The sequence below is a fragment of the Culex quinquefasciatus genome, chromosome 2, assembly GCF_015732765.1.
Source record: "Culex quinquefasciatus strain JHB chromosome 2, VPISU_Cqui_1.0_pri_paternal, whole genome shotgun sequence".
NCBI lineage: Eukaryota > Metazoa > Arthropoda > Insecta > Diptera > Culicidae > Culex > Culex quinquefasciatus.
In genome coordinates, this window is record NC_051862.1 from 34,801,648 (window position 1) to 34,825,011 (window position 23,364).

The 23,364-nt window shown below is 36.9% G+C and overlaps 1 protein-coding gene across 1 annotated transcript; it reads right to left on the reverse strand.

Annotated features, from left to right (window-relative positions):
• Positions 1-189: 189 nt before the first annotated feature.
• Positions 190-20,148, reverse strand: LOC6034212 (protein lines). Its single transcript, XM_038252872.1, has 2 exons — positions 19,821-20,148; positions 190-3,739 (listed from the first exon to the last, which is right to left on the reverse strand). The coding sequence occupies exon 2, from the start codon at positions 3,583-3,585 to the stop codon at positions 865-867; it is 2,721 nt and encodes a 906-aa protein (XP_038108800.1). The 5' UTR covers positions 3,586-3,739; positions 19,821-20,148; the 3' UTR covers positions 190-864.
• Between the last annotated feature and the right edge of the window lie 3,216 nt (positions 20,149-23,364).

Genomic DNA, 23,364 nt, shown 5'->3' on the forward strand with positions numbered 1-23,364 from the left:
ACGATCGCAATCACTGCTTCACGTGCTTATTGATTTATTTACAACCGCCGATCGAAGGTTTTGGCACCCCGTTGACGTCAAGTGCTAATAATCGGGATTTTGCCCTATAAATCAAACCGAATCCTCCGAATCGCGTACAAGGGGGCAGTTTCTTTCGCAAACAAATGGCACACGGACGCTGTTTGTGTCTTTTTTTATGAAAAATTTAAATAGTTTATTTTGTGTTTGTGTGTATGTGGAGGGGGGGAGTGTCTTTCAAGTCGTCTGTACAAAAACCTTAGAAACGAACAAATAAAATATAAATTACTTTGCACAAAGCTACTAGCAACCTAAGCGCTACTACACCGATACTAAATAGGTACTCTTTCGGGTCGATCTTTACAGCGGCGGTCCTGTGTGTTTACACAACATAAATTACCTTACAGCATAAATTAAACCGACAAACATAAATCTAAACCAAACATTCTCGACACGCTAGGTTCGCGCTTATTTACACTAACATTACACGACCTATTGACTTTAAGATTACACTGCATTTGATTAAAAATTCGTAAGGCACTATAGTTTTCGCTATTCCTTCTTCGACATGTAAAACAACAGAAATTTCTTGCAATTTTGAACACGTAAACTTTTTTTGATTCCTAACTAACAAGTTTAACCGAACGTTTTTAAAATTTTATTTCCTCCGAATACGTTTGTTTTGCTCTAGCCTAAAATGATAAATATTAGTCAGTTTTCGAAAATTTTACCTAATCCAAAAAGAAAGAAATGCCAAATAAATGTTTTGATTATTAAATTTTGACCACCGCGTTCGGCTTGGAATGTCACGCACACTGGGAAACCGTCGAGCTGTCGCCAGCCACCTCAGCTCAGCTCGTTGCCCTCGTAGAGACTCTCGCAGTTCTCGATCAACCGCAGGATCGGTCCGATATTGTACGGGAACAGCGTGTCCGCGACGAGCCGGCTGATTTGCAGCCGCAAGCTGATCAACACCGTCATGACGCTGTCCAGAATGACGTTGTTGCTGTTGTTGTTTATGACTATCTGGCTGTTGCGGAAGCTCTGTAGCAGCGTGGTGGCGTTGCTGTAACTGTTGTGCTGGTAGTAGTTGAGGCAACTCTGCGTGAACATGGACCAGTTTTGGCGGATGTACTTGAGGAAGCGTAGAAGGAAGAGGAGGAAACAGGTTTCCGTGCTGATGAGGAGGTCCAGGAAGAGATGTGTGATGTTTGGACCGAGGTTGGAGAACTCGATGAAGGTGTAGACGGGATTGAGGATAGCGATGAGCTCTGGGAAGGCGTTGTTCCGGAAGGAGATGCCCGACGTGACGTCCAGCGTGCACACCATGGCCTCCACCAGGTAGTCGTCCTGGTCGTCGAACAAGTGGATTAGCACCTTGCTGAAGTGTGAGTCCGGGTGGAACTCGAGCTGGACTTTCAGGAACGTTTCCAGCTTCCGCACCACGTCCCGGATGCTGCGTTCGATCATCTGAATTTCCTGCATATCAAAGTCGCTACTGTCCACGCTGGAATCGCTCGAATCGCATCGAATTTCCTTCACGATTACGGCCACCGCCTTCAGCACCAGCAGGGCCATCTTTTGCAGCAGCGTTCGATCGTACCGCGATTGCGTGGTAGGTCCTGCCGATCCACCGGCACTACTTCCCGATGTGCTCTCGATGGGTACAACGCGTCGCCCGTTAGGTTCCACTACCTGCGACAACCGACTGTCGTGGTATCGAATGACCTCCCCGCGGTATCCGATGAACCCCAGCACACTCGTGTACGACGACTTGGGCATCTTGTCCAGTATCCGATGGTCTTTAACAGATCGCACCACGTTGTGGGCCAAGCTGCCAACCTCCTCCGGAATAAAGTCCTGCAACGCGAGCGTACTGCCGTAGCACAGAGCTTCATTGAACAGCGTCAACATCTGCTTGTAAATGACCGAGTTCTTCGTCGACAGCAGCAACAGCTGAAAGTGATCCAGCTGGGACTGGAACGGTTGCGTTTCCACCACCGACAGGTTCGCCTTAACGCTGATGATGCTCTCCCAGAGCCGCAGGAACGTGAGTATGCAGGTTTCGGTAGCGATTGCCGTCAAGCTTTGGGCGATCAACGGTTGCGACACGGCTGGCGCCCGGATCATGTGCGAAATGTTCTTGACCAGCGCGGGCCACTTGTTGCCGAGGATGCTGATCGTTTCGCACTTGATCCTCGTCGTGTCAAAACTCTCCGAATCCGTCAGCGAGATGATATGGCAGATGGGAGCAGAGGCGGCGGCACCTCCAGGGACATTCAGGTGGGATGTTGACTGCAGGTGGTGATGACTCGAGGGAGATGACGCGGAGGTGGGGTTGAAGATATTGCTGCCCGAGTAACTGCTTCCTCCCTCTCCGTAGTGCGTCGCAAAGTAGTTGTTCTCCAGCGAGGGAGCGTTGAACGCTCCGGAACCACCAGCTGCACCCGCACCACTTGTACTCGGACCCGGTCCCCCATTAATGTCCTCATCCAGCGGATGCTCCGTTTCGTCCTTCCACTCCACTATCCGCTTGATGATATCCAGGCTAAAGTTGATCTTCTTCACCGCCAGAATGTCCAGCTGGTTAAAGTCGAACAGATTCGCCACAATCTTCTCCAGCCACCGATCGTCCAGGTCGTCCTTGATGATGATCAAAAACGAGGACAGTATCCGCCCGGAAAGGTAGTTGATAAACTTGTTGTTGTAGTTACACAACCCGATAATCTCATCAATGTTCATCGACACAAAATCCGTCTCCGGATGCTGGTTCTCGGCCCGAATCAGATAGTTACACAGATCCATCACTCCCGAGCAAATGTTTCCCTTGATGTTCTGCTTCAAGTACGTATCGAACAACAGCTGCACGTTGGACAGAAACTTGAGCAAGTACTCGAACGGCCACTCGATCAGCGGCTGCAGTTGCCTCACCATCCCCCGTCCCCTACTGCTGTCCAGCAGACCCCCACTTCCAACTCCCGTCGCGTACACATAATATGACTGAAACGACATCAACAGCACGTTCGTCTCCAGCCCACACAGGCACTGCTTCGCGATCGCCTCCTGGAAAATCGCCTGATAGTCCTGCACCTGCCGTAACCTCAAATCCTCCTCCGATCCACTGCCAACCGTCGGTTGATCCCGCACCCCCACAACACCAACCCCAACTCCCCCACCAATCGAGCCCGTCGTCGACGACGAACCCGACGTGGTGCTGCTCGCGCTGCTGCTACAATTCGGCGGCGACGACGACAAACTCGTCGAGCTGGAACACGCCGACGCCACCAGCGAAGATCCGTTCGAAGAATTCCCGCTCGAACTGGCCGTGCTGCTGTTTGCGCTCGTGTTCACCGCGTCCACCACGTCCGTTTCCGCCTCGATCCGTTGCCGCTTGATGACCGGCTGCTCGTTGGCGGATGACGAAGACGAGGACGAGGAGGAGGTGGCCGTCGACGGGCACGGCATGCCGATCGATTCCACCGGCGGTGACTCGACGACATTGGCGCCACTTCCGGTGGATCCACCACCCTTTGGATGCGGGTCTTTTTTCTCGTTCTGGAGCACCATAGAGCGGCGGGAGGGTTCGTGCGGCGCGGTTGCGTTGATGTCACTCACGTTGGCGGTTTGGCGCGTTAAAAGCCTAGACGAGGCCGGCTACTCGCGGATCCTCGTGATGCGTTCGGCGGAGAATGTTGTCGTGTCCAGATGCATGGTTTGAAATCTGGAAAGGAGAAAAAAGAGAAGGAAAAATGATTAGGTCAATTCGCTATAATTGTTTCGTTTTGTAGTTTGTATGCCAATGTCAAAGAGCCAACCTAGTTTTAAGCCTCACTGAAAAAAATGCGTTTAAGTCGTATTGTTCTGTCAAAGCCCAACAATTTCTGAGCAATGGCCGTACTCGAAGTCATCGCCAAATTTTCACTTTCCAAAATTTAGGTCTTTGACCTAGAATATGACTCCAAATATAGATCAACTCCATAGTTCAAGATAGGGTGGCACGCTAATCCAACTTAATTTGTCGAAGACAGCAACATTTTATCCTGCAAAATACGCCTTCAACGACTATTTTTATCAAATACATGAGAATGTAGCATTTATAATAGAGTTCGAAAGAGGAGAACTTGCACTATGAACGCTTAACAAATCTCTATATCTATATCTCTCTATCTAAAATATTTGAAAATGTAAAATATTCAAGGAAAAAGTGTATGGTATCACCCTAACGAAATCCGAAAATTCTCAAAAAAAAAAAAATTTCATAACACATTGCTCGCTGAATTTGAATCTGTCCGTGGAATAAGGCCTAAGTGTTAAAATATCAATTTCTATCATATTTTGGATTTCTAAGTAATGTTGTTTTCGATCTTTTTGTCTTTTCGTTTGTTTGTCTTTTTGTCTACTTGTCTTTTAGTATTTTTGTTCTTTCTGTCCTTTTGTCTTTGAGACTGTTACGCTTTATTTATTATTATTATTATTATTTTATGTGTTTAGTTTTTTTGCAAAGATTGTTTGGTATTAGCTTATTTTATTTTCAGAAAAAAATGTTTTTAGTTTTCAGCTTTAAATTTTTAGTAAATGTTTGGTTTTTGAATTATTTTTAGCAAATTTTCTCTTCAAGCGAAATTTCTGTAAAGTACTAATTGCAATTCCGTCGTGAAACTACTTACTTTTCCTGGCATTCTTGAACGACGAAATAGCCTACTTTTCTGTACCAAAAATAACAGAATCGAATAGCCACACTCTTCAAAATAAATGCTGAAAAGTTCTACTTTTCAGCACTGAAATGGGTGCTGTAAAGTTGAACTTTTGAGCATTTGTTTTGAAAAGTAATATTTTTCAAAAAAAAATTGATTCAAACGATTTATTGACAAAATACATGAACATTTGACTTATAATTTCCAGGGTTGTTACGGAAAAGTCGAGAAAAAATCCGCGCCAGATCCGCGCCGACCCCAAAACCCAATCTGCGCGAAATCCGCGCCATATAAAAAAACCGCGACAAACATAGATGAGAGTTACATAATGAATGAAATTTTAAACGAAAAAAGAATAATACAGAAGGCATTTGGATCAGTACCGTTGATCAGTTGTGGATTCATATCCCACTGTACCAAATGGAACATTTTTTGCCATTTCTGAAACAATATTAGCATTTTTTTTGCAACACTTTAAATATCGTTGCATTAAAACAAATTTAGAAAAAAAAAATTAATTTGAAAATTTAAAAAAAATAAAACCATAAAATAAATCGCCAAATTATAAAATCTAGGGATTTAGTACTTGATAATTCTCGCCAAATCTTTACTCTGGAAAATCGAAACACGAAATTTCTATTATTTTCATCTCTAAATTTCTCTAATCTAAAATATGTTTCCGAAAATGATCCGAACTAAGAAAATGGCAAAAAAATAATATAATAATTTAATAATTTCATGGTTTAATAATTCAATAATTTAATAATTTTATGATTTAATAATTTAATAATTTAATAACTTAATAATTTAATTATTTAATAATTTAATAATTTAATAATTTAATAATCTAATAATTAAATAATTTAATAATTAAATAATTTAATAATTCAATAATCTAATCATCTAATAATTTAATAACTTAATAATTTAATAATTTCATAATTTAATACTTTAATAATTTAATAATTTAATAATTTAATAATTTAATAATTTAATAATTTAATAATTTAATAATTTAATAATTTAATAATTTAATAATTTAATAATTTAATAATTTAATAATTTAATAATTTAATAATTTAATAATTTAATAATTTAATAATTTAATAATTTAATAATTTAATAATTTAATAATTTAATAATTTAATAATTTAATAATTTAATAATTTAATAATTTAATAATTTAATAATTTAATAATTTAATAATTTAATAATTTAACAATTTAATAATTTAATAATTTAATAATTTAATAATTTAATAATTTAATAATTTAATAATTTAATAATTTAATAATTTAATAATTTAATAATTTAATAATTTAATAATTTAATAATTTAATAATTTAATAATTTAATAATTTAATAATTTAATAATTTAATAATTTAATAATTTAATAATTTAATAATTTAATAATTTAATAATTTAATAATTTAATAATTTAATAATTTAATAATTTAATAATTTAATAATTTAATAATTTAATAATTTAAAAATTTAAAAATTTAATAATTTGATCATTTTATGGTTTAAAAATTAAATAATTTAATAATCTAATAATTTAATAATCAAATAATTTAAAAATTTAATACTTAAACAATTTGATAACTTAAGAACTTTCTTAAAAAAAAACTAAAATTAACAAAAAATTCAATTGTAATATTTTCGTAATTTTTCAATTTAATAATTCGTACTTTTTTACGTTTTTTGAGTCTGTATGTTTTGACAATTTCAAATTATGAATTCTATTTTTTTTATTTAAATATGTAAATTCTGAAATTTCAAACTGTTGAATTCCAGATTTCTTATTTTTTAAAATTTAGACGGAGATTTTAGCAGATTTCTAAGTAGATTTCGTCTTGTTGTGATAATTGGGAGTAGAATCAATTCTACCTGAATCAGAGTGGCAACAAAACTTTCATTTTTTTCTATAAACCAAAAATTTAAAAATTTTAATTTTGATATTGAAAAAAAAAACAAAGTTTCATAGCTTCAATTTTTTTAAATTCTGTAATTTTTTCGAATTTTGTTATTTTGATTTTAATAAAATTGATATTTATTTGAATTGTTAAGCAGATGTTTTGAAAATAATGAGTTGTAATGTTATGTTAAATTAATTTAAAAAAAATCGCTCCTTGAAAATTATTTCAGAGTTTCGTATTAAGAAAAAAAAATCAATAATTTTTAAAGAAAATTTTCTTCATTAACAACTTCTTAGAAATTGATGTTTTCGCACTCAGCGAAAAAGATTGAATTTATTTAATTCCTAATACTATTTTCCTTTGTAATTTGAAAGAAATTCTATCGTTCTCAATTATTTTGTTTACCAAAATTGCTATCCGCGCGAAATCCGCGCCTGAGCAAAATTAGCCAGCAAATCCGCGCCAGATCCGCGCCGTCCGTAACAACCCTGAATTTCACTCAATGGGTGTTTTTTTCAGAAATGCAAAAAATGTTGCAAGGAACTCGTTGCAAAACTTGCTTTTTTCAGCACTCGTCGTATTTATCCAACTCGGTGAACCGACTACGACTCGGTTTGAAAAAAACTTTATGCATAACCTACTAATTAGATTGCAAATTTGATTTTACAAGAAAGAGTCGTTTGTGGACGGTGGGGCAGCGCGTTTGCTTTACATAATTATTCTTGTTTCGAGCGTCCTTCTTTCAGTGGTTTGTGCTTTTATAATCTTAATTGATTTTTTGTTTGTGCACGGCGTCGCATAAATTGTGCATTAATTTTTCGAATTTTCCCGGTGAAAAAGTCCTTTCTGTATCGTCGTTGATCGAAAGGCACGCTGATGGTTTAGGTCGTCACGCTAAATTACATGTATATAGTATTATATAAATAGTAACTGGGCGCTAGTTTTTTGGTGTGTTAATTAGAAACACCTTCCCAAACTCCAAATTTATTTCACTGCAATTAAGGAAAGCTTTACTGAGCGTAAGCGATTTAGTAGTTTTGATTTTAATGAATTCTCAGTTAGGCTGGTACAAATATTTTTTTTACTTTTTGTCACACTGAACTAGTGTAAAGTCCATTTTAAAAAACGGTTAAAATTTTTTGATGATTTTTGATTTCACTATTTGGCACTTAAACTTGATTTGCAAAAAAACACTATTTTTAATTTTTTTTACGTGATTAAGGGGACATCAAATGCCAACTTTTCAGAAATTTCCTGAAAGTGCAAAAAATCTTTGACCGAGTTATGAATTTTTTAATCAATACTGCTTTTTTCAAAAAATCGAAATATTGGTCACACAAATTTTTCAACTTCGTTTTTCGATGTAAAATCGAATTTGCAATCAAACAGTGCTTTAGAGAAACTTTGATAAAATGCACCGTTTGCAAGTTATAGCCATTTTTAGGTAACTTTTTTGAAAATAGTCGCAGTTATTCATTTTAAATGGCTATAACTTGAAAACGATGCACTTTATCTATTTTTTTTAAATATAAATTGTGTTTTATGTATAATAAATAATTATTATGTATAATGAATAACTATTGTGTTTTTATGCGTTCCAGAGAAATCGACAAATAAGAAAAACGTTACGCATCGCGTAAAAAGAGGTTTCACTGTATCATTTTTTTAGTATAGTCCTTATCCATACCTACAACTTTGCCCAAGACACCAAATCGATCAAAAAATTCCTTCAAAAGATACAGATTTTTGAATTTTCACATATCATTTTTGTATGGACAGCTGCCAAATTTGTATGGAAAATTAGATGGACAAACTAATGATGCAAAATGGCTTCTTTGGGCATACCGAAGGCAACAAAAACGTTTCAGCCGAAAATACAAAAAAAAAATGAACCGTAATCTCAGAGAACTGCTCACCTGTCAAATTAATTTGGACCCACTTGTTAAATAGCTGAAAAGATAGTATTTTTGTCACCAAAAATATAAAAAAAGACAAGTTTCACAAATGATTGCTAACGCATTCTTTTTGTGTGAAAATTCGAATCAAAATCTCGAGTTTGCTCAGTGTGGAAAGGAATAAAGTTTGATCCAAAAATAAAAAGTTCTTATAAACATATGAAAGGAAAGTAAATCTTACCACTGGGCTACGTGGCTCGGTCTAACATAAACATGTTGCAACCAAATATTCCCAACGTCTTAGTTCAAACTAAGCTACAAATTTGCCCAAAGATGAGGATAAACTTACTAGCTAATTAGTGTTCAAAATATTCATCAATCCACAGCACACCACAAAAATGTGCACGTGATCCCAAGAATTCCAAACCCACCAGGCAGGCAAAGCAACCTTCGACGGCGCTCTGATTTCCCCCACATCATCATCTTCTTCTTCTTTTTCTTTTTCTCTCATTCCAATCCTGGCTGACTGGCCGATATAATTTATACTTCATCCCGATCATATATCAAACCTCCAACCATAATCAGCGGTCTGAGCTCGGGGAAGACACAGCACACAATATACCACACGCACGCACTAAACACACACACATACACACAAATACCTTTAAAATCTTCAGCGCACACACACACACACGCTAGTCGACATCAAAAGTTTCTGAATGGGCGAGAGTTAGGGACGGAATGAAGTGGATGAAAAAAAAGGTGTACAAAATTCTCGGATATTCCGCTCATCCCATGGGGGCTTCTCGCCAGGTCTCAAGAGTCCGACTCAAGAGACTCAGTTTAGTTTCGTTTTATCTCTTCGGTTTTGCCGCCTCTCGTGATCTCTGCTCTGTCCTATCTTCCCTCTCTCCTGGTATTCTTACCGGAAGCTATCAAAATTCTTTCCCTTCGTCGTGGGCTCGACCGTGTGTCTACTAACCGCAGGGCAAATCATATCATTTATTTTTCCCTGGCTCGGACTAACTAACTTTTTAAAATTGAGAAATAAAAGTGATTTCATGGGGCGTTACTTTGAAGATATCAATTTAAAATATAAAATTTTACAAGGATTCTGATGAACAAAACTAAATGTGAAACGCTGTAATCAAAATTTAAATTAGACCCAATAGTTCATCACCACATTTCTTTTCATGTGAAAAGGTACCAATATATAATGCTTCATTGCAGCACGAGGGCAGGTGCATTTTTCGATGGACCACCAAAAGGTTTTGTCCATTGGCGTGCATTGATTAGAAACAGGTGGGGACTAGTCTCCTGAAGTTTTTCATTGGTTTTTTTTACAGCTTTTCTAAAAAAACGTTACTTAATCTTACTTTATGTGGTTGGTGCCTTCCTCACATTTATTTTGTATTTTTGGTTGTTTTTAAAAACTAATTTGAGGGTTTTTTAATTTTTAATTTTTTTATTTAATTTTTTGATTTTTTTCATTATTTTTTTCATAATAACTGTTTTTACCAGAACAGCAATTTACAATCCTTTTTTTCAACTCTCCAAAATAAAGGAGAAAGCGGGACTTTAATTGAATTTAAAAGTGCTGATATGTCAACATTAGGTGCACGATGGAATTGGATGTATTCAGCAACATAATTAATACAGACTTTTTCCAGAAGAGACGCAGACACTGCTTAAGCAGTGTGGCAACCGGGCGATACGTCTGCTGCGCGACCCTCGCGCGTAAGCAAAAAGACCCGGCCTTTGAGGTTATGCAAAAATCATCCTTTTTTGTAGCTACAAAAAAACTTTTTCATGGCATAACTTTAAAAGTACTTCACTAAACAGGGAAACTCAAAAGGAACAGAATAAGGCGGATCTGGCCAAAATCGGTTCAGCCAGTTCTGAGATAATCCTGTGGAAAAAAAATCATGTTTACACACATCCCCACAGACATTTGTTCAGAATTGATTCTGAGTCGATAGGTATACGTGAAGGTATATCTAGGAGGTGTATTTAAGAAGTTCATTTTTCGAGTGATTTTATAGCCTTGCCTCAGTAAGGTGAGAAAGGCAAAAAACGTTACTTAATCTAACTTTAGGTGGTTGGTGTCTTCCACTCAATTAGGCAGAAATTTCATTTTCTTCCGAAAATGTTTGTTAGTATTTTCTTAATAAAACGTTACTTAATCCACCTTAAGGTGGTTGGTGCCTTCCTCACATTCATAAAGTAAAGACACTACACATCCTCAAAAAAGTGTATAAATAACACTTATTTTTTATCAAATTATCTGAGATCCGGCCTCAAAAAAGTGTATCAAAAACACTAAAGTACTTATAACTTTTGATAGGGTTGTCACATCTTCAATCTTTTGGGCTTATTGGAAAGGTATTTTGATTTCCTATCCAACGATGGGTCGCATGATAGATCCGGACAACTTTTTCATCAAAATATTTGAGATCCGGCTTCAAAAAAGTCTATAAATAACACTGCTCATAACTTTTAATGGGGTTGTCAGATCTTCAATCTTTTTAACGCGTTGGAAAGGTCTTTCAAATACCTTTCTAACAATATATAGCATGACGGATTTTCTTACAAGAACCACCCTTTTTACAATCTACCGAAGTTTAGCTAATATCGTTTTTTAGCATAACTTTTGAAGTACTTTTCTAAACTTCATAATATTAACTAGGGTCTTGTGGGACCCCAAGACGGATCGAATGAGATCAAAACGGTCCAAATCGGTTCAGCCAGTCCGGAGATAATAAAAAAGTTCATTTTTTGAGTGATTTTATAGCCTTTCCTCATTAACGTGAGGAAAGCAAAAACGTCGAAAAAATCTTCAAGAAGATAATTTTATTTTGAATGGTTTGTTGAGGATTTCTTATTTAAATTTATTTCTATATTCAACTCATTTTTTAACATCTGCTTACTGGCTCTAAAAATTGAATTTCTTTTAAGTTTTTTTATAACCCTATTTTTATACTGTATACATCCTGTACTATATACATCCTTATCTTATGAATCATACTTCAAACTTTTGCCGAAGATATAGACATTAGAATGTAACAAAAATGATTATTGAGGCTTGTTTCAGTGGGCGTACTGTGCTTAAATCCCAAATATGAGCTTGATTGGACGTAACTGAAGCTGGCTTTCGGCTTTTAAAATTTAAATGGGTTCTAGCCCACAGAAAGATTTTTTTCTAAATTTAAAAATTCTTGACGAAAACAATAAAAGATCATAACACGGGATTTCTTAAATTTATAATTAAAGAAAAAAATTCAAGACTCCAAAAAAATTGGAATTCAAATTTAATTCAGATTGAATGTAAGAATTTAGAAAGTCAAAATTTAAAAAAAATACACAATAGAAATTTAAAAACAATTAAGAGAACAAAACTTAATAATTCTTAAAAGTGATTTTTTTTCTTTTTTACTCAAATGTATTCGATTCAATGCAATAATGTAAAACAATTTGAAGTAAATAAAATAAATGTGACCAGTTTTTTTTTTTTTTTTTTTTTTCAATTATTCATTTAAGTCCAAATATTCATTTGCTAACTGTTTTAAATTGAAAATCTAAACTTTAATCTAAAATCCTCTAAACTTAATGTTCAAAAGTAAACGTTCCTTTAACTGTTGTAGTACTACTTTTATCAAAAACAATAAAAATTTATGAACTGATATACAAATAGGACAGAACCGCGATTTGAAAAAGAAATGACCATTTACGTCAAAAGATCCGTAGTTCCTCGATTCGCAACAATGGTCGATACAACCATAATCCGAAAACCGTTAGTTCAACAGATCAACGAATTTTGTCCGATATCATTACATTATTGATTGATCGAGACTTTATGGACAATTTGACATAAAAGAATGCCTAGTATTCTACATCAATCAAAGTTTATTGACAGCATTACTCTAACTAAATAATTGCAACTAAATTTAACATCAAAAAGATTTGGAAAGGATACAGATCTATTTTAAATGCTAATGCTAAGCAACAAATCAATTGTACTATCCTGAAGTCCCGACCTAAATCCCACATTGTGATAGTGAAAAAGTCACAGAAGCAGCGGTGTCTTGTGCAATTGTGATATTTTCACTATCGGAGAACTACCTAGTTCACGAAGACAGCTTATCGGTCAACGCTTTAGCCCTGGGGCTGCGGCAAAGCGAGTTCTCGTAGCATGAAGTGGTGTCCATAGTGCTTATAAAAAAGAATATATACCCAAATTTTAACTAATGCACTAGGATCAAATCATGACCCTTGACTTTACAAGGCCCAGGGAAAATTCAAAACTCCAAAATCATTGTAATCCGAGCATTCGTTGGTGAAGGTTGTCTGAATCAACATGACTCGTCGCGTCCCGGCGCAAAACGCCGGCAATATTGCCCTACCTGCGGCTCAAGCAGGCAAAAAAGTGGGAATTTCCAAAAGGAAGGTTGAGGCCTCAACTGATGGCCAAAAACCGGGGATTTCCAAGAGGAAGGTGCTTTTGGAAGTGACATCGAACAGCAAAAAGACGAAAAAGAGCGACGGTACTGTACCGATGGATGAGGAGGAGGAGAACTCTTCGTCGCACGAGGAGCAGCTATTGAAGAACAACAAGTTTGCTGGACTGCCTGACGAGGACCAGGTAGCGGAAGCAAAGGAGAATGAAGTGAAACAGCGAAAGGAGAAACTGCCTCCTTTTATGTGCGGCAATCAGCAGCAACGATCGACTTTCGAGCGGGGCTGGTTGAACTCATCAAGTCTGGGAAAGTCCTAGGCAACATTCGTCTGTGTCAGGACGGATTTAAGGTGCTGGTGCAATCCAGGCAGCACTATCAACTGGTCAAGGATTACTTGACCGAAAACGAGGCGGAGTACTTTACCCATGATGTCGTCATGGATAAGCCGTACAAAATCGTCGTCAGAGGTCTGTACGACATGCCAGTGGAGGAATTAGCTGCCGAGCTAAAAGTTTTGAAACTGGATGTGTTGGCCGTGCACAAAATGAGCCGACGCAACAAAGACATCAAGTACCGTGACCAGCTCTACCTGCTGCATTTGGCTAAGGGATCGACGACGCTTCCTGAGCTGAAGGCAATCCGAGCGGTTTTCAACATTATCGTGTCGTGGGAGCGATACCGACCAGTGCATCGTGACGTCACACAATGCTTCAACTGCCTGGGTTTCGGGCACGGAGGTAAGAACTGCCACCTGAAGCGTCGTTGCGCCAAATGTGGTACCGATGCGCACATCACATCCCAGTGCATCCAAGATTCGCTGGTGAAGTGCCTCAACTGCAACGGTGAGCACTCGTCAACCGACCGAAAGTGCCCCAAGAGAGCTGAGTTCGTGAAAATTCGGCAGCAAGCATCGACGAAGAATCAGCCTCAGCGTCGTAGAACTCCTCCAGCCCTGGTGGAGCAAATTTTCCACCTCTTCAACCGCGACGCCAGGTCCCGAACTTGGCACCGTTGCCGTTGGATCCCAGGAAGAGAGCTGAGTGAATCATCCACGGCCGGGTTCCAGCCAGGAGCCGAGACCGCCACCACCGGGCTTCAGCCAGGAGCCAAGACCAACCCAAGAACCAGCAGTTGAGGAAAATGGTAATGATCTTTACACCTCAACCGAACTCCTCAATATTTTCAAACAGATGTCCGCTGCACTGCGTGGATGCAAAACCAAGACCCAGCAGATTGAAGTGCTGACCTCGTTCGTCATCCAGTATGGATCGTAGGTCCCTCAAGCTGCTGAATTGGAACGCTTGCTCCATTAGGAGGAAGAATTTAGAGCTGGTGGATTTTCTTCGCGAGAAGGAGATCGACGTAGCTGCCATCACGGAAACTCATCTGAAGCCCGGTGAAAAAGTTTATCTGCAAAACTACAAGATCGCGACGCAGCTCGACAGGACCACCTCTGGAGGAGGAGGTGTGCTTGTCGCTGTTCATCGTGATCTCAAGCCACGCCGGCTGCCACACTTCAAGCTGGACATCATCGAGGCCGTTGGAGTGGAAATTCCCACTTCGGTTGGCCCAGTACTCTTCATTGCTGCATACTGCCCACGTCAGGTGAATTCCAGAGATGGTTCAGCAGCAAAACTGAAGGGCGATATCCAGAAGCTGACACGGCGGAGCGCAAAGTACATCATCGCTGGTGACCTCAACGCGAAGCATGAAGTTTGGGGCAACAGCAGGAGGAATCGGAACGGAGTGATTCTGCACAACGATCTGCAAAACGGATACTACAACGTTGTGAGTCCAGATCGTCCAACGAGGGTGGCTCGGTCTGGGAATCACTCAATCATCGACTTCTTCATTACCAATATGGCTGAGAACGTGGCTCATCCTGAGGTGTTTGAAGAGTTGAGTTCTGATCACTATCCGGTGGTTGTGGAGGTTGGAGCTTCCGTTACTCCGCAGCGGCAACCAACCCGGAAAGATTACCACAACGTTGACTGGCAGCAGTTTCAGCAAGTGGTAGACAGCAACATCGACTATGATCAACACCCGGAAACTTCTGCTGATATTGATCGTTCGCTGGAGGTGATCCAGCAGGCTATCAACCAAGCAGAGGCTGCCAACGTTCGGGAGGTTCCTGTTAATTTTAAGGTAACTGATATTGACGTAGATACTAAACACTTGATTAGACTTAGGAATGTTTATAGGAGACAATATCAACGGACTGGGGACTATGACAAAAAGATTTCAGTGAACAATTTGAACAAAATCATACAAGACCGACTTGACAATATCAGAAATCAAGAATTTTCAAAACATGTAAGCCAGCTTGGAAATTATTCAAAACCATTTTGGAAACTTTCAAAAGTTCTTAAAAACAAACCAAAGCCTATTCCTCCTCTTATTGTTGAGGATTCTCATTTGATTACATCCGAGGAAAAGGCAAATGCACTTGGGCTTCATTTTGTTAGTTCACATAATCTTGGCGCTTCCATGACCAGCCGTAAAGAAACATCAGTTGCCAATAGTATTTCAACAATCAATGACTCTACCTTTGAATTTCCTGCAGATTCCCATGTTTCTGGTGAGGAAGTCAAAGTTGCAGTAAAACAAATGAAAAATATGAAAGCTCCAGGCTTTGATAACATTTTAATCTAGTGTTGAAAAACAGAGTGATCAGTTCTTTCAACATCTAGCCAATATTTTCAATAAATGTTTGCAACTTGGTTACTTCCCCACCAATTGGAAACTGGGCAAAGTCATACCAATTTTGAAGCCTCAAAAGATCCAACATCGCCAACAAGTTATCGTCCCATTAGTCTTTTGAGTAGTCTGTCCAAACTCTTTGAGAAGGTCATCTATTCAAGGCTTTTGGATTTTACCAACGATAATAATATAATTTTGAATGAGCAGTTTGGCTTCCGAAAGGGGCATAATACTGCTCATCAGCTTACGAGAGTAACTAAAATCATCAAGCAGAACAAGCTTGAGTCTAAATCAACTGCTATGGCTTTGTTGGATGTTGAGAAGGCTTTTGACAATGTTTGGCATGATGGTTTGATACATAAACTGTATTTATACGGTTTTCCAATGTATCTTATCAAAATTATCCAGCACTATCTTTCGGAGAGATCGTTCAAGGTTTTTCTGAATGGGATTGCTTCTGGATTATTCAACATTGATGCTGGGGTTCCCCAAGGAAGTATTCTTGGCCCACTTCTGTACAATATTTTTACATCTGATTTGCCTACTCTTCCTGGTAATGGTGTGTTGTCACTTTTTGCTGATGACACTGCCGTTATTTATAAGGGTAAAATAACCAGATATTTAGTTGGCCGTCTTCAGAAGGGTCTTGACGTTCTTTCCGAATACTTTGGCGACTGGAAAATTCGCATAAATGCAGCCAAAACTCAAACCATCATTTTTCCACTTTCCAAATCGGCCCGATTTGTCCCAAAGGATGATGTTTTGATTAAAATGAATGATGTTTCGATACCCTGGTCAAAGGAAGTTGTCTATTTAGGTCTCATACTTGACTCGAAACTTTGTTTCGGCAGCATGTAGACAAAATATTGAACAAGTGCAGCATTCTCATCAGGTGTTTGTATCCTTTAATTAACAGAAAATCAAAGCTTTCTTTGAAAAATAAGTTAGCAGTATACAAACAAATAATTTACCCCGTTATTGAGTATGCAGTACCTGTTTGGGAGTGTTGCGCTAGAACTCATAAATTGAAGCTCCAGCGTGTCCAAAACAAGGTACTCAAAATGGTTTTGAATGTTCCTGGCTGGACAAGATCAAGTGAGGTTCATGAATTAGCAGAATTAAAAACGTTGGATCAGAAGATTCAAGAGAAATGTTTGAAATTCAGGGAAAAATGTGCTATATCTGAATACCCCTTGATTCAAGGATTGGTTTAGTTTATGGTAAGTTTAAATTAGTTTTAGGTTAGGTTATGTTTTCTTAACATTTTTTTTTTCCTCATTGTACCTAGTGTTACAAAAATGATAAATCATATACTTTTTAAGTTATGAAAATGAACAGTGTTTAAATCACGAAAAGCAAACTAAAGCTGAAGAGCCACAGCTGACCACTTATTATGTAAACCAAATGTAATTATTATAAGAAAGATTCAATAAAGTATATTTAATTCAAAAAAAAAAAAAAAAAACTCCAAAAATGTTGGAATTAAAATTTAATTCAGATTGTCCAAAAATGTCAAAATTTAAAAAAAATAGACAATAGAAATTTAAAAACAATTAAGAGAACAAAACTTAATAATTCTTAAAATCATAAACTGTATTTTAAATAGATTTTTTAATTTGTAAGATTTTTTTAACTTCTTTATACATTTTTTGCTGAGCTTTTACTTGCTTTTTATTCAAATTTCTAAATGTTATAATTTCTGTTTTGGATTTTTTTTTTTGCTAAAATTTTTGTTATGGATTTTCCTTCTGGTACATACACTTCATGCGAGCAAAAATAAATTTTCCAAACAATTTTCGACGTTACAAGATTCTGCATTCTGAGATTCGGTCTCATGAGGCTATTCTGGATTTAAAATTGCACATTGACGGCAACATTTCAAAAGACATCATGTACATTTTGGCACTTTCTGGGTTATTGCATATTAGTAAAGCACTCCTAATAAGCTAGCTCTCCACCAAAAATAAGCAAAAGTTACTTCAGTAAAGACTGTTTAATGATTTTAAAGCAACACAAACAAAATCTCTGGCATCAGCCAGTGCCTGTTTATATAGCCCTGTCAACCAGTCAAATAAAAGACTACATGAACCTCGTGACGAAAAAACGGACGGAGTAACAATAAAAGCAACGTTTTTTATCGTTCGTTATCATTAGAACATTTTCTTTTGCTTTTATATTAAATTGGGAACTGAAAAATGATGCTCAACATTAAAATGCGTTTTTCGCAAAACGCACGGTTTGTACATGATGCTTTTTGAAATGTTGGCGTCGAATTCACAAAAATCATAATTTTGGCTTTAATTTATTTAATTTTCTGCTATTTATTTTTTCTGCTGATCAACTTTCTGCCATTTAATTTTCTGCTTATTAATTTTCGCTAATTATTTTTTTCTGCTTATGAACATTCTGCCATTTAACTTTTCTGCTTTTTAATTTTTCTGCCTCTTAATTTTCTGCTCATTGACCCTATCTGCCGATTGACCTTTTCTGCCATATTATATTCTGCCATTGGACCTTTTCTGCCATTTAACATTCGGCCATTTATTTTTCTGTCGATTGAAATTTCTGCCATTTGGCATTCTGCCATTCGGCATTCTGCCATTCGGTTTTCTGCCGATTGACCCGACCCCAAAAATTTTCATTACTCTTGCAATAAACGAACAAATTCTCAGCGATTTGTTTTGACAATTTTTCATTACCTTCTCATTGTCAATAGAATGCAAATGTCTAAAGAGAAATTTAAACAGCTAACAAATCTTAAAGGAAAATCTATTACCAAAAAAAAATTAAGATTTGCTCATAAAAGAAAAAAAAACACAACTCGAGGGAGCAGTTCTCCCAGATTTCGGTCTTTCGTTTTTTTTTGTATTTTTTAATCCGACTGGAACTTTTTTGGTGCCTTTGGTATGCCCAAAGAAGCCATTTTGCATCATTTGTTTGTCCGTATAATTTTCCATACAAATTTGGCAGCTGCCCATACAAAAAAGATGTATAAAAATTCAAAAATCTGTATCTTTTACAGGATTTTTTTGATCGATTTGGTGTCTTCGGCAAAGTTGTAGGTATGGATATGAACTACACTGAAAAAAATGATACACGGTGAAAATTTGTTTGGTGGTTTTAATTTAACTTTTTGTCACTAAAACTTGATTTGCAAAAAAACACTATTTTTATTATTTTTTTTTATATGTTTTAGAGGACATCAAATGCCAACTTTTCAAGAAATTTCCAGACTGTGCAAAAAATCTTTGTGCGAGTTATGAATTTTTGAATCAATACTGATTTTTTCAAAAAATCGAAACATTGGTCGCAAAAATGTTTCAACTTAATTTTTTGATGTAAAATCAATTTTGCAATCAAAAGTACTTAAGTGAAACTTTGATAAAGTGCACCGTTTTCAGGTTAAATCCATTTTTAGGTGACTTTTTTGAAAAAAGTCGCAGTTTTTCATTTTTTTAAATTAGTGCACATGTTTGCCCACTTTTGAAAAAAATATTTTTGAAAAACTGAGAAAATTATCTATATTTTGCTTTTTCGGAATTTGTTGATACAACCCATAGTTGCTGAGTTATTGCCATGCAAAGGTTTAAAAACAGGAAAATTGATGTTTTCTGAGTCTCACCCAACCAACACACCATTTTCTAATGTCGATATCTCAACAACTTATGGTCCGATTTGCAATGTTAAAATATGAAACATTCGTAAAATTTTGCGATCTTTTCGAAAAAAATATTTTCAAGATTTTTAAACCAAGACTAACATTTTAAAAGGGCGTAATATTGAATGTTTGAATGCTTGAATGAAAGGCCAATAAGCTATTGTCCTTCATATCTAGAGTTAAAAAAAAAAAAGTCCAATAAACCAAATTTTCAATTTTTGCTTTTTGGGTGTTTTTAACACCCCTGACTCAATGCGGTTTTAAAAACACTCAAAAAGCAAAAACTGGAAATTTGGTTTATAGGACCTTTTAAAAAAATACTCCAAATATGTTTATAGGACATTATAAAAAGAAACTCTGGAAATCCACATTTGCCCGTTTAAATTATTTGGCTTATTTATTTAAAAAGAAGGAAAATAGTTATCCCCCCCCCCCTTTCTCTCACAACACAAATTACGCCACTGGCCGGGCGCGCACTTACCTTCAAAATAAATTTCATTCAGCACGAGATCACGATCGCGCTCCAACTCCAAGGCAGCAAACAAGCAAAAAAAAGAGTACTCAAAATCCAATCCAATCTAACCAAAAACAACAACAGCAGCAACAATCGCCCGCAGAGCCCCACGGGCAGACGACGACGACGACGAATCCAAAATCCAAATCCCCCCTCCCAACACTCACACACTGACAGCAGGGCCAAGCAAATAAACTCGTTTCGTTTCGACTGTGTGTGCGTGTGCGTGTGAGTGTGTGTGTAGCCCTCTGTGTAAGTGTCAAAAACCAGTAGCACTTTTCAAAATAATCGCACTTTTCGCGCAATCCGAGCACGAATCCGCAAACTGCCCCCCGGGCGATTCGAACCGTTCGCGCAATTTCCGGCCGACCGGAACCGGCTGCGGCCACTGGGAGGGATCTGTCCACTGCGGAAACCCCGTGCCCCAAAACAGCCACTTGTTGCGGGAATCCGAGCGCTGGAAGCTTCCGTTCGACGACGGCCTGCGCGAGTGAGGTGAAGCCACCAACTTTCCGGGTCACTTTTGGACACTTTTCCCACCGGAACGCGGACGGAAATGGCACACGCGGTACGCGGAATACGACACACTTGGGCGGGGAATCGATTGCGCACGGAAACGGGCCAAGAATCGGTCGAAATTAGCGGATTAACTGCGGAGCTCCGATTCTGACGTTCGAATTTTTTTACTAAAATGGCGACCTTCAATGACGTTTTGTGAACGGGAGTGGTGGTAGACTGGAACGCAAGAGTTTGTCAGCTTCTGTGCAGTGTGCACGGAAAAAAATGTATGAATTTAGGGTTGGCCTCATCGGCCAAAGTGCACTGCGGAATGAAATCTGGAGTTTTTTGAAAAGGAAAAGGACCAATAAACCAAATTTTCAGTTTTTGCTTTTTGGGTGTTTTTCAATACCCCTGACTCAAGGCGGTTCTAAAAACACCCAAAAAGCAAAAACTGGAAATTTGGTTTATTGGACCTTTTCAAAAAAACTCCAGAAATTTTCTTAAATACACATAAACTTCATAAAATATTTGCAACGGCCTAATTTTATATTTAAAAAAAAATCTTTGACTAAATGATTTTTTAAAATTCTGAAATTTTAATTAAGGAAATTATGACAAATTCTAAAGTTATTTTTTTTAAACGTGATTAAAACTCTAAAAAAACTTAAATTATTTAAAAAAATGTTTCAATTTTTTTATTTTGCAGATTCCCTAAATTTATTTATCTGAATTGTTATTTATTTTTTATTTTTTTTATTTTTGAGTTTTTGAACTTCTTTTGAATTTTCGTATTTTTGTAATTTGAAAAAAAAATATTTTAGTATCAAAATTTATGTTTTTTTTTTGCAAAAATAACATGATTTTTACGAGATTTTATAACTTTTCCCAGAGACATGTCTTTTCCTGTTTTACATACAAATTACATATCACAAGGCTTTAAAGCTTTAGAGTCGTTATTTTGTTTAAGCGATTATTAAGCGAAAAAAATAGAACACTTTGACAGATTTCGCGCTGTCAGAATTTTCTAGCTAATTTCCCACAAAAATCTAGTAGATTTCACTTTGCTAAATTATTCTGGCAAAATTCTCACATAATTCTGGTACCCATCAGTCAAGAAATATTCTAAAAGAGCTGGTTCTGTCAGAATCCTGCTAGAACGGTGGAACAAATTTAGGACTAACTTTATGTGGAAGGGGGAACACGCCCCCTCCTGGTACCGCCAGTGATTCCGGTAGAATCAGCTCTGCTAGAATATTTCGGGACCGGGTAGTATCAGAAATTTTTCAACTTTTAAATTAGAATTTTTGAACTTTATTTTAATCCAACAAACGATCTTTTTAACCGAAAAGTTTATTTTTCTTTTGTGTAAACAAAGTTTGCTTCAGATATTTGATAAAAATTCCTCGACTGTTTTTATAAGCGGTATACGTATTTCGGAAGGAACCGGTCAAGAAAAAAATCAAATGGGCAGCAGCGGCAGCACAAGCAAGTCAAAGAGGGTGAAGAAAAACCCCAAGAAATCGCTCCCTCTCCTTTGTTCTGCTGTTCGTAAAGCTGTTTCTTGACCCCTTACCTTCTGCATACTAGCCTATAAGGTCCTATATGAATATGTAATATGAACATATGAAAGACAATAGGTTATAGGACCTTTAAAAAAACACTGAATTTGTTCCTGGTGTCATGTCCGTTGATCCTTATTGCTTTTTGTTTATGTACAAATTGCACGACCAATTGCCATTGTGCTTAGAAAAATAAGGCTTTCTAGGCCCAGTGAAAAAAAATATAATTTAATTCTCCTCGTCACAGTGTCCTGATGCAAACAATGATCGAGCTCGAGCTGTCACAGCCCTGCGAAGTATGTTGGCTGACATGTCGGGCGGTCAGTAAAAAAAACCAGCTGGAAGTTGCCTGACAAAAAACTTTTGCTAGAAAGAGATAGGAAACCTGATGCAAACAAATGTCCAGCTGTCATGTAAACATACTTTGAATGTGTTGGTAATTTTCTGACTAGAAAGCCTTATACGCCTCATCGTTAAGTGTAATAAAATATATTTTTGCAATTGGGTACTAAACAAGGGGTTGGAAACTCTTAGAGCTATAATTATTATGTCAACCAGTATATCAAAATATATGTTAGTATACTTATTATTTCCTTTACATATCGCCAGTATACTTACCAATATACTGAGAGTATCTTAATATACTGACAGTTTATTGCTTTTCGGTTAGTATACTAACAAGTATACTGGAATATCGTTAATATACTCAGTATTTTAAAAAAATATTAGAGTTTCCAGCCCCTTGGTACTAAAGCCCTATGTCCATGCCTATGTCAATGTTTATGTACAACGGAAAAACACGATTAAAAACCATTTCTGATGACTTTTTTTCAATTGAATGCAAAAAAAAATTACAAGACAACATTTTTTCGATGGATCAACTATGGTCCCCTTAAAACGAGCTGTCAAGTAGGAGCTTTCTGTCAAGAAGAACCGCGAGGTTAATTTTTCAAAATTGATTTAGAAAACCAATTTAAACTCTTTGTGGTCGTACCACGGGTCGTACAAAGGGTCATTATACTCAGAAAAACAAGCTTTATCACTGTATACAATAATATCAGCAATCTAAGCTTCATTTTAGGACCCAATTCCGTCGTGAAACTACATACTTTTTCTGTCATTCTTGAACGACGAAATAGCCTACTTTTTTGTACCAAAAATGACAGAATCGAATAGCAACACTTTTCAAAATAAATGTTGAAAAGTTCTACTTTTCAACACTGAAATGGGTGAACTTTTCTGAACTTTTCAAAAAAAAATTATTTAAACGATTTATTGACAAAATACATGAAAATTTAATTTTATAATAATTATTTCACTCAATGGGTGTTTTTCGGAATTGCAAACAATGTTTTATGGAATTCGTTGCAAAACTTGATTTTTTGGTGAACCTCGTTGGATAAATGTACGACTCGTGCTGGAAAAATCCTCTTTTTGCAACTTTTTGCATA